Source organism: Fulmarus glacialis, unplaced genomic scaffold (genome assembly GCF_000690835.1).
Source record: "Fulmarus glacialis isolate BGI_N327 unplaced genomic scaffold, ASM69083v1 scaffold10044, whole genome shotgun sequence".
Taxonomy (NCBI): Eukaryota; Metazoa; Chordata; class Aves; order Procellariiformes; family Procellariidae; genus Fulmarus; species Fulmarus glacialis.
The window spans coordinates 8,186-22,522 of NW_009209971.1; the positions used below are offsets into that span (position 1 = coordinate 8,186).

Sequence of the window (14,337 nt, forward strand, 5' to 3'; positions counted from 1 at the left end):
ATTAAATTTTCTCGAATTTCGTTTTTGAAAATGCGGTTGGGGTGAAACGCAGCCTCATGAAATATAATCATATGTATGTTGGGGTTTTCATCAGTCCACATGCACTTCAGTCCATAAACTGGATTCTTTTATGGTGGCTGGGCTCTCTATGTGGACTTGAGCAACAAATGCGGTTTGCTGAGAGTGAATGTTTCAGTGTATTGTGTTTGTAAGTAACAATGAATTGTGTTTAAGTAACTGATCACTACTTGCTATTTTTAAGTTTTCAAAATGGTATTTTCTTCATTAACCATAGGTGGTGCGTTTGTGTCAGAACCCAAAACTGGCGTTGAAGAATAGCCCACCCTATATCCTAGATCTGCTACCTGATACCTACCAGCATTTACGAACCATCCTATCACGCTATGAGGGTAAGATGGAGACCCTAGGAGAAAACGAGTATTTCCGTGTGTTCATGGAGAACTTGATGAAGAAAACCAAGCAGACCATCAGCCTTTTCAAGGAAGGGAAAGGAGAACTCTCAGCCTAGGTAATGGGGATAAATGTTTTCAAATATTTATGATATAAATTTGCTTTAGTGAACAAGAGCTTGAACAAATGTCTGCTGGTTGATATGTTGTCTGTACATGAGAACAGACTTTGAAGAGATGTAAGTCTAGGTATAGAGTTTTAAGTAAACTATACTTGGGTATATTGAAATCTGAGAGCAGAGTAAGTGTTCAGAGCCTGTATAGCCTTAGTTGTTGTGTGGTTCAGGTATGCTAGGTTAATATAAACAAAGTCTGCTGTGAAAAGGTTTTGCAGTCCTTTGCATTCTCACATAGAAAATGCCTTGTGAGAGAGGATGATAAGGTTCAGAATGACGTTTTTGGCAATTTTAGGAAACAGTAGAATATTTTATGTTACACAGCGAAACAGCCATCCAGACTAAAATTTGTTGTAATTGGTCTTTAGGCTTTACAGAACTTTTCCTTTTTCTGGAAACAGAAACTGTCTAGTATTTCCGGAGGTGGGGGGGAAGTAACCTTGTTTTGTGGGAATAAAACATCCTACTAAAAACCCATAGCTTTCATACATCGGAAACTTTATATTTAAGGTAGATCAGGGTGCCACACTTGTGAACTCTTCTTTCATTTTATTCAGAAGGCATAGCTGAGATCAAGGGACATCTTCAAGGTGACAGCACTTACTAAAAAGGATAGGTGGAGGTAGAAACTGCAATTGTATCTGAATATAAGGCTCTCTTGAACAAAATAGCATGAATTTTATGAGCACTGTACTGTGCCTGTAAAGATGCTTCTTTCCTTCATCCAGCTTTAAGAAAGGAGAGCCAAGGTGATTTAAGAGTAGAATAAAGCTCTGGAAAAGGTTAATCTTTCATATTTGTCTAACTGTTGGCAGCAGATCTAATGGACAGAGGTATAGAAAGCATACATTTGTAACTTTAAACTCATTTCAGGATTTTGGAGTAGGTGCTGAATTAAAAAAAAAAAAAAGTGGGGGAAAAAATGAAAACCACCCAGTAGCTGAACATAATTGCTCTGGGGAGAATATGTGGTTAACACCCTGGCAACTACTTGCTTGAATTAGTTGGTGGGGAGGAAATGTGGAGAAGTGCTGGCACGTGTTTTTGGTATAATATTGAACTCTATGTAGCATATTCTATAATATTGAACTCCAACAAAAGACTGTGATAGTGGCTCTGGAAGGCATTGTTAATGCTGTTTTATTTTTCACCAACAGTGTTGAAGAATGAATTAAGAAATGGAAGTTTCTTTTTGGATTGTTGTTTAGCATCATTTCTTTGTGAGATGATAAGCCTTACTCTTAGAGTTTGTTTGAGACAGGGCTTGGGGAGTGTAAATGTGGCATGGTTATGTGGTACACTTGCTTCTTTTAAAAGTTCAGGTATCTGTATGAGGCCTTCAGGAATTGGGTTCAATGTAAAGTGCGAACTCAAAAGTTAGATGTAATACTATCCGTTTGCTCCCCGTGCCCTCGGCTTTGGGAGAATGTGGTTAGTATAGGCACAATTTGCTCGTTGCAGGCGAGAAGTGGGTTTTGGGAGATGCTGCTAACTGGAATTTTCAAAAAGTGTTATAGGAGGTAATGGATATAACAAATATGGGGCGAGAAGAGTTCATTAGCCTGGTATGTTTTGCAGATGAGGTAATATTTAATGGAAAATTGCCTTTTTTTTTTAGCCTTCACTGAGATCAAAATAAGTGACAGTTTGTAAAGCACTTTTTACTGTGAATAAATTGATTAAACTGATTAATCTCTGGGTCTTCTGCTAGAACTGGTCATTTTCTTGTATCATCCTCTGAGATATTAACAATAAGGATTATCATTCAAGACTCTGAGTGGTTTTTTTACAGTGCAGTGCGTTGCTCTTAAAATATTTTAAGTAGCATTTGTCTTATAGATGGTTTTGTGTGTTGCTCCTGTGTAATAGAGTTGATGTTATTTTCTGGAACACTTACTGTTGCCTCCGGAAGTAGGCTAAAAGGGTATATGAAACCCTTTAGAATTTATCTGTGATATTTGTTCTGGTTAACTGTGCGTGTATTGTGATCTGTCCATCATAAATATGAAACATCTGATGAGTAAATGGTAGATAGCTATGGCAATCATAAGTCCAACATCTTACCTCCTGTCCTTTGTTTTTTCAGAGAGAAGGAAAGATAAATAATTCCAGAGTGTTGATCATCCTAATCAGTTTGTAGTCAAACTAATTAACAAAAGGCAGCAGGGGATGTGAACTTCAGAAACAGGATTCCAGTAGAGGCTTGCTTTCTCACAGAGGTGATAGGAGTCTTTGGGGAATTGCTAATTGTACCATTTATGAATAAACAGCTTACCAGGGAAGCAACTGTGGCGAGACTTGTAAACATAAGTGTAAAAGCAGAATCACATTCCGGCTAGTTTCATTACATCTTCCTTTGCTTTTCACTCGGCCCAGGAAGCAGCAGTTACTGTTTTGTCATAAAGTGGAAATATCAGACACCCTTTTCCTGGTGCTGGTAATGAGCATGGTAACTTTTTCAATTCTCTAATTTGTCGTAGAAGAGAAAGAGGTTAGGGTAGACGGTGCCTATGATTCATATGCTGGTTCAAGAAAGATCTGCACAAAGAATGGCACTTCTGGTTCAGCTAGGGGTTCTGTTAAATGCTGCACTTGCAGTGTCAGACTTTGTGGTTGTGTGAGCTTTTGGAACCTGATCACTTTAAGTGCTATTTGTTTCATCTGAAATTTAGTTAAATGAATTTTAGCTATAAATGCACCTTTAGGTTTAAAATTTATATAATAAGTTAAGGTGAATAAACCTAAGAGATTTTCTCACCTTGTTAGGAGTTGAAGAAAAATACTAATTTTTTATTTTGTAAGAATTCATGAATTCAAATATTCAAAGTGTGGGAGAAGCTTTCTGGAAGGTTGTCAGCAGCCTGTAAGGCAAACAGATATAACCTGAATCTGGTATTCACAGGACATGTACTCATGGCAGTGTGTGTGTGTATGTATGTATACATAAAAAAATCTCGTTGGCTCTTGATCTCATGCAAGTTTGCAGCTAATGTTAGTCTGCAGTGTTTTGAAAACATGCCTTTAAAAATCTAATCTGGTGTACTGAATAATCGTTTTGTCTTGACTTTTTCTGACTTTTTTTTTCCTGTTGTCCTTGAAGCTTCTTTATTCCTTCCTTCCAGATTTAGCATTCATTTTGTTTCCTGTTGTGTATGCTCTTATTTTCCTCCCCCAAATGTCTCTTGCTGTAGAGCAAATGCACTATTTTGACATTTGCATAACTAGCGTGAAAACTGTGCAGGTGTTTGCTACTAGCAAACAGACCAGTAATTAGAAATGACTGAAGTCTCTCTTAGATTGTAGGATCAGAATTGTCTTGATCACTTGAGCATCAACCTTCTGTTTTTATGATTTCTAAACTGCTCTTTGTGTATTTCCTCTCAAAACTTTTTAGAGATTCTCCAGTGTGTTCCTCCAAGGTGGACTAAGGCAGAATTGGAGCACAGCTGCGGAGAGCACCATGTCTTGTAGCTGCATGTGCCGCTTTGAGAGTTTAATAGCTGCAAGATGCGTGTCACCTAGCGTTGAGTCGTTCGGTACACTGTGTTGTGTGTGTGTTTAGAGTAGACTCTGTGGGAGTATAATATGGATGCCATTTGGTGTTTGCTGTAAGGCAGGCGGTTTAAAATCCAGTAGTACAAAAGAAGATTGCAGTTGCATATTGAATGTTTGAAGGTGTGTTTTTAAAGAGGACACATGCCTTGATGTATTCTCTGCTTTTCAAACTACAGTAGAAGAGCAGAGGTGCTGAGAACAGGGTTAGAAAAGGCTTGTGTTAACACTCGCTGTTCTTACGGATGTGGGTGAGTGTTTGTTCCTTCAGTTTTAAACTAGTTGCAGTCAGAGCTGTTAAAAGTGAATGCAGCTCTCCTATGTCATACCTTAACCGTCAGCGTGCTGAAAGCATCCTCCTGTTGTGGCTAACACCACAGGTAGTGTGACATCCAGTGCTATGAACACGCAATGGCTTCCTTTTTTTTCTGGGGACTGTAACGGCTGTTTTGTCTCTGTAACACTGTGGGTTTGATATATAGTTGTTCTGATGAAATTGTTTCTCTCTTGCATAAACTCATACTGCGATTTTTGTGAAGAGAACTCATTTTATTAGGAGAGCTTTAAAGATGCTAGTTAAATGCTGCTTTAGCTCACTTCTCTATCTGTTTAAAAATTAATGCTGTTGAGGGTGCTTTTAAAGCTATGTATGCGCTTCCTGACTAATAAGTACATGCAGTAACTTCTAGTTACTGTTTAAAGACTGAGTTTTAGCAAGTAGATCAGATTGAACTTGAGACTTCTGAGTAGGTTTGGGTTTTTTAGTGGAGATACTATATTGCTCCTCTGAGTTTTGACAGCGTAGGAACTTATTTGGGTTGTCCTTGCTAATAGGTAGGTTGATCCCTTAAAACAAATTATATATTTGGGGATCTGGTAAAATAAAATAGTAACACCTGCAGGCTTTGATATTGGATCAAATAGTATTTAAAGATTTAATCGTTCTGGATATTTTGTCATATGCTTGCAGTAAGCTAAAGGTAATTCAATAATTGGCTGCGCTGCAGTAATTAGCAGGTATTCCTGAGGCTATACGCATTTCCAAAGCTGTTGGTTCTTATTCTTTGTAGGTCCACAGTGCTTTCTAATGCAAAAGGCATTTTAAACCTTGTCACTTGAAGTTTTAAAAACAAAACAAAAAAAACAGTCAGAGGTGAAGTTTGTAGCCTATATAGCTGAAACAGTGCAGTAAAAGAAATTCTGTAGAGGGTACTTAGCAGGTCTATATGCAAAGGAGAAAGGTACACCTGTTTAGCACTGAGTAGCTTGCTGTGCCTACAGTGGTAAATGTGTGACTTCTCTGACCCTTTAAATATTGTGAATTTCTTAAGTTTACTTTTTAACTAGTGGTAACAAAAACTGGTTAAACATACCTATTTTCCTGCAATGTGATGGTTCCATTGATTGATAGTGCCACTAATGCTAATGCCGCAGCTACTCTGAACACGCTGAACTTGCCTAAGCACTTGATTACAGTTTAATTTAGAGGCTCAGTGGTTACGTTGGAATATTTTTTGTTTCTATTGCAGAAAGCTTTTACTTCCCCAGACCTCTTACTTGCACAGAGGAGCTGTCATTCGTCAGCTTTCCCCACTACATAAATTACTCATTGCAGCAGCTTTTTTGCAGTTGTGTAAATAGATTATACTTCACATGGCAGGACAGAAAAATAGCTTGCTGATCAGTAGACAGGGATAAGAATTGTCTGTTACTTGGGAAAGGATGAATTAGGCTGAAGAGTCCATTTTTCACCAAGGAATCAAATTTACTGCTTATGTTAAACCAGCCTATTATGAGCGAAAATCCAGAAAATTTGTTTTCTAAATAAAATCAGACCGCTGCAAATGTTTCCACGTGAGAATGCAGTTATGTAAGCTGGAGGGTGGGGGTGAGGTGAAAGGCTGAGGAGAAGTAATTACTCAGGATATGGACTGGACGTTTAGGAAATAGCACAAGTTATTTTACTAGTTCAGCTTGCATACTTTGGAAAACAAACTGTTAACAAACCCGGTTAACAAAACTAACATATCTGTAGAGGAGAAAATGGGGTTAGGCAGGGAATATCATAAACCCTCTCCATATAATATGGAATTGCAAAAAAGGTTTGGGAAGCTAGTCCATATTTAACTGTTGTCTTTCTGACAGTAGCCTTATGGAATGCTGGCTCAGCAGGATTTCATATTCTTCTCTAGCTCCAATGTGAAGACTTACTAATTTACACAGGAAAAAGCTACCAATATTTAATGTCTACTGGAAATGACTATGCATATCTCTAAAGGGGAAGGAAATGCATGAAAAATGACTTGGAAAAAAAAATTAGATTTTAAAGAGGAAAAAGCTGGAAAACACTTGACTAAGCCATGAACCAGAAAAGCCTTCTGGGGGGAAGGGGGGGGGGTTAGTACTCTAATCTCACATTTTAGAGTGCTTGCACACGCTCCTGTCCAGTGAAAAAGAGATCGTATAAAACGTGGAACTCAAATGGTGCATGGTGTGTGCAAGTCCTCCTTCTTTCACTTCCTTCTAACACAGCGAAGACCCTTTTTTTTTTTTCTTTTTTAAACAAAACCCACTAGTGTGAAGTCTACATCTGCATTTAAATTAGAACATCTTAAAGAAAAGAACAGGCTCCAAAGCTGCCCACAAGAAAGGTGTTCATATGCTGGTGCCTGGCAATGAAACTAACTAACTGCTTATTACCCAAGAAGAAATTAATTATCATTTAAATGTTGTTGGAGAGAGGAATGTGAATTATTTCTTTTTAATTTGGCTTTAAATTGCTAGTTTAGGTGATAGTTGTGGAACTTAAGTAACACATCATAATTGGCATAAGCTTGAACTTATTTTAGTTTTCTTTCCGTCAAAAATTGGACCACTGTCTTGAAAATCAATTTATGGGCGATTGTAAGCTTTTAGATTATTGCATAATAAGGAAGTAAGATTTTTATTCTTCTTTGCTCTCAGAGCCTATAAAATTTTAGAGTTTTATGGAAGACTAACTCTGTGGACTTGATGTTGTCGATGGAAGTGCAAGTGTGTTACTTAGTTTGTAGTAATTATCATTTGAAGTGTGGATAGATTTCTCGATGCTGGCAAAAATGTGTCACTGCTACTTGGCAACCGTATTGGGTTTCTTCGGTGCTTGGCTTCTGTATTAAGGGCCAAGATGCCATGTTTTGGATTTCTGTTGATTCGAAGAAGTCATGGCCCTTTCAGCCAGAAAACAGATTGTGTTTTGGTGCGTGAAAGCTTTTCTGAACTATAAGATAGTGTTGAAAAAAAACCTCAGCTTGCTAGAAGGTACTGAACAAAATTAGGCCAGCTGCTTCCCAACAGTTTGAAGCAATACCTTCTCTGGTGTTAGTTTGTGAACTTGCTGGCTTTTCCCTGTTTCCACCTCTGGAAGGTGGATCAGATGGCACTCAGTTATGTGCCACCGACAGCTGCCTCAGGTAATGTGGCTTGCTGACTGCTATGCACCTGTAGAAAGGACTGTAAAATTACTGTAGAGGATAAGTTGGTCGTGGTAAGTGGGTATAGTGGGGTGGGGGGGGTAGGGGGTGGGGACTCAGCAGGACAGCTATGGGCTGGGCAAGTACTGCCATTAGCTGCAATCCTAGAGTCTGAAGCTTGAAAAGCAAACATATGCCAGAGTTGTATGTTGTACTGGAGTATGTATGTTGCAAAATATCTTGGGTTTAGTGTTTTGACAGGATGCAAGTTGGGAATGAAGCGATAGAGCTTACATATCCTTCTGCCAAGGAATCCCCCAGTGGCGTCATGATACCCAAGATAGTTTTGCGGCGGCTGAAGATCAAGTGTGAAACATGGATTCTTCCTTAATTTGGAAACAGAGCTTTTGTGCTTTGTTTTTCCCTTTAACTGTAGCAAGTAGCCATTGAAATATAAATTTTGACTCCAGTGCAGAGAGCCCAAATGTAAGTATAATGAGTAGTGCTGTTCTGAGCAGTAAGTTTTGCTGTATAGTCCCTTGAATCTGGTAAAAGAATTAATCTGTTACCTAGGTGAGAGGTTATCCTTTATCTTGTCAATCCTCTGAGTATACATTGAGCTCTTTAAAGACCACTAATCATATCAAATGAATTATTCTCTTTAAAGTGCTTTCTATAATATTGAAATCCAGAAAAATAAGTGGATTTTTACCCTCTTAACATAGAAAGAAATCTAGCTTGTTAAAAAGATAACACTAGCATTTGTGCCTAGAATAATAGGTCCAGATCCTTCAAAGGTCAGTAGGTTGGTGGTTCTCGTCAGCACAGTGGACTGTGGTGTCCTTTCTGCATCAGATCAGTCGCATCCATTTGCATAACAATATGAGTATGCCAAACTTTTCTGATCATTTGTGGCCTGCAGTATATTTTGTGTGACACTTTAAACTGATTGGCATGCTCTACTCACAGAACTCAAGGCACTTATATATATATGTATGTTAGTTGAAAAGTGCCAGAATTCAGAAGACTGTAAGGTATGTATGTTTTGTGTAATATTTCTGTCCTGTAATATCTACAGTACCGATAAAGGAATTAGTCTATAGAATTTCTTGCTTCTTTAAAACTACAATTTGTAGCGTTTAAAAAAATCTAGAATGGAAAGAAATACTGCATGCAGAGAATGCCTTTCACTAGTTGACTATTGTATTTTTGGCTGCAGACATAATTAATTGGTAAAAAAGGCAGAGGGAGGGAGTAGAGGGGAAGCTTCACAGCAGTCGCAACTGTTGTACACAGATTTGTTGCAGATATTAAACAGGGTAAAAGTCTAATGTAGTGGTTGCAGTCATTTCTGATGTGGCTTCGTGGGGGCCAGCTCAGGTGCAATATCTTACGAACGTGACAGTTTAGTTTCCAGATGCAGTTAGATGTGTGTTCTGTGTGGGAGCTGACATATGTAGCCAGGCACTCTGGCGCCCGCGGCACCCCCTGATGCAGACCAGCTCCTCTGCAGAGGAGGCAATAGTGCTACCTTGCATTCAGGTTATTCAAGCCTGCAGTTGAGAGTATTTAATGGAACTGGGGTTAGACCAAGAATTGATAGAAATATCTAGTCCTGTGGTTTATGTGTATCTGTTCCCATTTTGCTGTTTTAGTAAGTGAAGTCTTGAAGTTGCAGAATTAACCAGCTGGTTTTATAGCTCCGCAAAGAATGGAACAGCGAAGCCTGTAGTTCTTTAAATGGAAAAGTATCTTTGGAGCTGAACCTCGTATTAACAAGAGGTGATAAACATGTTATGTGTTTGTTTCCTTTTTCCCAAAGGATGCTGGGATGAGCTAGTCTACAAAATCAAGGTAGCATTAGCTGATGCTGTAAAATTCTATAGTACAAGCAATTAATTTGCTGATTCTAAAATGTCTCGTTTGCTGTTAGTCTGCTATATTAGCTGTCCTGTGGAAGCACTGTAAATGTTACAGAGCAGTGGCCCCGCATAACTTTGTAAGGTGACTTCTGTTGAGCCAGTAATAGTCAAATGGAATTTCATTCACTTCCTGTGTTGCAAGTTTTGTTGAAAGTAGTTCCGCTGTTTCTATTTTTAAAACTAATTACTCTGTGTAGAGGACCCTGAAGCTGTCTCAGAGTTATAAAAGACATCTTGGGATCACCTCAAGTGTTTCCACTTACTGCTTATATGCATAGGCTGGAGTTTTATGTTAACATGAAGGGCATGCAGAAAACTTCTTGCTGGTGTGGTAATAGGATATAAGATACATTTTTTTCTGGAACCAGGTGCAGCCACCTATCTACTGAAATTGGGTCTAACTACTCATGTCTGGTGCATAGTTCCTAACATCTGAAAAGCATGTGTTATGTGATAACCTTCCACCTTTGTGGTTTCTGAAAGGTGCATTTTACTTGTTGGAGATTCGTTAAAAGAGCTGATTTTTTTTTTTTTTTTTTTAGCTCTTAAATCTTCAAAATACCAAATTGTAACATGTAAAGATGTAAAGTAGTTGCAGGAAAAAATAATGTTTGGCTGTTTGCAGGACTCAAGAACTGAGGTTTTGGGTTGTTTGTTTTTCTTAAGTAGTGGAACTTGCATCTACCTGTAGTGGATCTAACCCTGTCACCTAAACATCATCTGCTGGTGTGTAATTCCAAAGTAAAGCCAGAAGTGAGAGGGTAGGAAACTTGTATTTCCTTAGTTATAATTTCTTGCAGTAATACTTAGTAAGTGGATAGTATTCTGTAATAATGAGCACATGATAAAGAATTAGAAATTCCCTAGCTGTAATTCTAGCTTCCAGCACTTTCTCTTTCTGTCCTTCAGCTGCCTCACCTGTAAAATGAGGTAAAAAACTTTTTTTTTTGCCTCAGAAGGTTTAATATGATCTCATATTCAGAAGAATGTCAAAGTCCTGAAGGAAGTCTTATCCATCAGTAGGATTGTTGAGATGTGATTTACAGAAAAGCATTAATTGCTCAACTAGCGAAATAATTATGGTGTGCTTGCAGCTCTGCATGTCATGAACTTACATGGAGAGCCACTGGAGACATAAGGCTGCGATACCACAGAAGCCATTTTGGACTGTGAGCTGTTTAAAAAAAAAAAAAAAAAACAGGTTTTCAGTAGTAGCAGTGAATAATAGTACAGCGATTAGAATATGTGTTTGCTCAGTTTAACTGAGTAATCGTCTCACTTCCAAGCCACCAATTTGTAATTCTTTCGCCAAATAAATGTAGAATTTCTGAAGAAGGGAAGTGGTGCATCTGAGTTGTCCTGGGTGAACACATTAATTCTGCAATTCTGTGAGGACAGAAGCAATTAGAAACTGCATCATCTGTTCTAGGAGCCTCTGCCTTTCAGTCAATGAGTTTAGTGCTAAGGTGTCAGACACTCCCACATCCTCTGTGATGCTTTTTCCTTAATTTTCTGTTAGAATAAATAGGTATACTTTTTAAAAAATGCTCTGTGGTCATTCCTTCAGTGTACTGAGATTGCATTTCTTGTTGTGAGCTGCATTTTTGGGTCATCCCCCTTTAAACAGCCAAGTTGACATGCAGAGAGAGTGCCTTCTCTTGAGTTTTGAATAGGATGGTTTCACAGTAACTTAGGTCCTCTGATTTGAATTCTTTTTACCCCCTTGAATCTTCAGTGTTGACATGTAATTTAGCCAGTTTGGTGCTGATTTTATGAAATAGAGCATTTTCTCAGAAGTGTGTTGTGATGAAGTCAATTGAGTCATGTATGGCTTAATTTTGTTCTGGGGCCAAGGTGGAGGTGTGGCTGTTTGTCTTAGCTTCCTGTGAAGAAACTTCGTTAAATGCAGCCTGTTCTTAGAGAGGCTGAATGTTATTTGTGAAAACCCAGCGTTCACAAGTGTAACTGAAGTCAGTGGGAGTGCAAATACAAAAATCCTGTTGAAAGTTCGGTCATAAATAATAAATATGCACAATAACTTCAGAGAAGTGAAGCATTTTGTAGTTGGTTGTCTTGTGTTACAGCTCTTAATTCCTCAGCGGTGTTTGTAGCATGCTTTCAACAGAATGAGCTAGCATGCTTTCAACAGAATGAGCTTTACAGATGTGACATTATGTACATGTCAAATTATGGCATGTGAGCACAATATTGTGACTAAATCATCCAGTGGAACAATCTCCTTGCTATGTGTGAGGAACAAAATTATACTGTGTCAGTTGGTTAGCTGTGAAGTAGTTAAGTATTGGAAGAAAATGAAAAAATTTTAGCTGGTGATGGCAGAAATGGTAGTGCTATATTAACATTGCCTTGAGGTAAGAAAGGCATTTTAGTCATGAAGCACATTAGGCACTGTATGACTTTGTAACTTGAATTAATTTAACTAATCGTGTTGATGTAGCTGAAAGAGGCAACGCTCTGATTAAAACCGTCCTCTGCCATTAATGGTTTTGCAAGACTGAGCCTATATAGTGGAAAAATGCTTTTGTCCAGCAAACAGGAAACTGGAAAAGAAGAATCTGCCCTAGGTCTGGGGGAGGCAACAGCACCAGAAAACCCAGGTGGGGCCCAGCCCACGGAGGAGCTGCAGCAAAGAACTGCAGTGCAAATGGAAGTGCCTGCTCGACCTTTTGACTTCCGCTAAGATGCATGGAGCAAAAACAGTCATGCAGCAGGAAGGAAGTAGCACAACCACAGCGGAGGGGGCACGGAGGAGCGGGGACAAAGGAACATGCCTCTTCAGCCTGCAGAGCCGCTGGCAGGCCTGGCCCAGCCTTGGGGGGCCAGCTGATTAATAAGCACGGGGTAACTGAAGAAACAGTCTTGCTTCATGCTGGTTTTTGTTCCCCAAAACGATTGCTTGAGACCCGCATCTTTAGAGTGCCATCGGTATCAAGGTAGCACAATTTTACAGGCTAGTGTAATTGCAGCTAAACAACAGGCTCTGGTGATGTTTCTGGGTTGCTAAAGAAGCAGTTCTCTGTTAACACTGTGTATGGAAGGGATAATGCCTCCATGTCAGAACTGCAGATGTTTCTTAGTAAAATATTTGGTTACTGTGTAGAGTGGAAAAATATTTGGCTTTCTAAGCTTTCACTTTTTATGTATGTGGTTGATTTACTATCTAACAACAATAAGCTGAATACTGTGCATGTATGTGTGAAAGCACTTGCAGGAACATGAAATCCTACCTAAACTGTAGCTGTTAATCAGTCTCTGGACCTAACCACTGAACAGAAACATGCTGTAGTTTTTCGTTTGAAGCTGATACAGGTGTTGCCTTCAGCTCAGTTGCAAACAATGAGGAGAGCCAACTGATGTGGCCTGCGGTCCCTGGGTAATGTTTTCAAAAGTGCTTATATGACAGTTGTTTAAATTCCACTGACTGTCAATGGATTTTAGGTGCTTATGTCAGTAATTCCCGGTTGGCATACCTCTGGTGCAACTCTTGGTAACAGTATTTGTGTTCATTACTGTGTTTAGCTAAAAGTTTGAAAGAGGGCCATCACAGTCTATAAGAAACATGGAAGATTGCTGGAGGTCTGTGGCCAAAAATGGTTGGGAATCTCTGGTCTAAGCTCCTCCGCCAGGTCCCTCAGTACCCTCGGGTGGATCCTATCTGGCCCCGTAGACTTGTGAGCATCTAGGTGGCATAGCAGGTCGTTAACTGCTTCCTCTTGGATTATGGGGGGTTTATCCTGCTTGCCATCCCTGTCTTCCAGCTCAGGGGGCTGAATACCCTGAGGATAACTGGTCTGACTATTAAAGACTGAGGCAAAGAAGGCATTAAGTACCTCAGCCTTTTCCTCATCCTTGGTGGCAATGTTCCTGCCCGCATCCAAGAAAGGATGGAGATTCTCCTTGGCTCTCTTTTTCTCGTTAATACACTTGTAAAAACATTTTTTGTTGCTCTCTTATGACAGTGGTCAGATTGAGTTCTATCTGGGCTTTTGCCTTTCTAATTTTCTCTCTGCACAACCTAACAAGATCCCTGTACTCTTCTTGAGTTGCCTGCCCCTTCTTCCACAAGTGGTAGACTCTCCTTTTTTTTCCTGAGTCCCAGCCAGAGCTCCCCGTTCAGCCAAGCCAGTTGTCTTCCCTGCCCATTCTTCTTACAGCACATGGGGAAAGCCTGCTTCTGTGCCTTTAAGACCTCCTTCCTGAAGAACGTCCAGCCTTCCTGGACCCCATTGCTCTTCAGGACTGTCTCCCATCAGCAGCTGTCCTCATCTCCATTGCTTCAACTTGCCCTTGTTCTCGTGGGGGACTTCAACTTACTGGACATCTGCTAGAAATACAACACAGCAGAGAGGAAACAGTCTAGGAGGTTCCTGGAGTGTGTGGAAAATAACTTCCTGACGCAGCTGGTAAGTGAGCCCACCAGGGGAGGTGCCTCACTTTACCTGCTGTTTACAAACAGAGAAGGACTGGTGGGAGATGTGGTGGTCGGAGGCCGGCTTGGGCTTAGCGATCGTGAAATGATAGAATTCTCGATTCTTGGTGAAGTAAGGAGGGGGCCAGCAAAACCGCTACCATGGACTTCCAGAGGGCGGACTTTGGACTGCTCAGGACACTGGTTGAGAAAGTCCCTTGGGGTTGTTTTGGCCAAAGTGCGGGACCGGCACTTGGATTTGTTGAATCTCATACAGTTGGCCTCAGCCCATCGATCCAGCCTGTCCAGGTCCCTCTGCAGAGCCTTCCTACCCTTGAGCAGATCAGCACTCCCACCCAACTTGGTGTCGTCTGCAAACTTACTGAGGGAGCACTC

At 39.9% G+C, this 14,337-nt stretch overlaps 1 protein-coding gene across 1 annotated transcript in view; it reads left to right on the top strand.

The window, feature by feature from the left end:
- The first annotated feature begins 299 nt into the window (after positions 1-299).
- Positions 300-14,337, top strand: part of CBL (Cbl proto-oncogene, E3 ubiquitin protein ligase) — a 34,960-nt gene continuing 20,922 nt past the window's right edge. The window contains 2 exon segments of the mRNA XM_009577019.1: positions 300-510; positions 512-529. Of these exon segments, the coding sequence (XP_009575314.1) occupies positions 416-510; positions 512-529 (113 nt within the window). The 5' untranslated portion in view covers positions 300-415.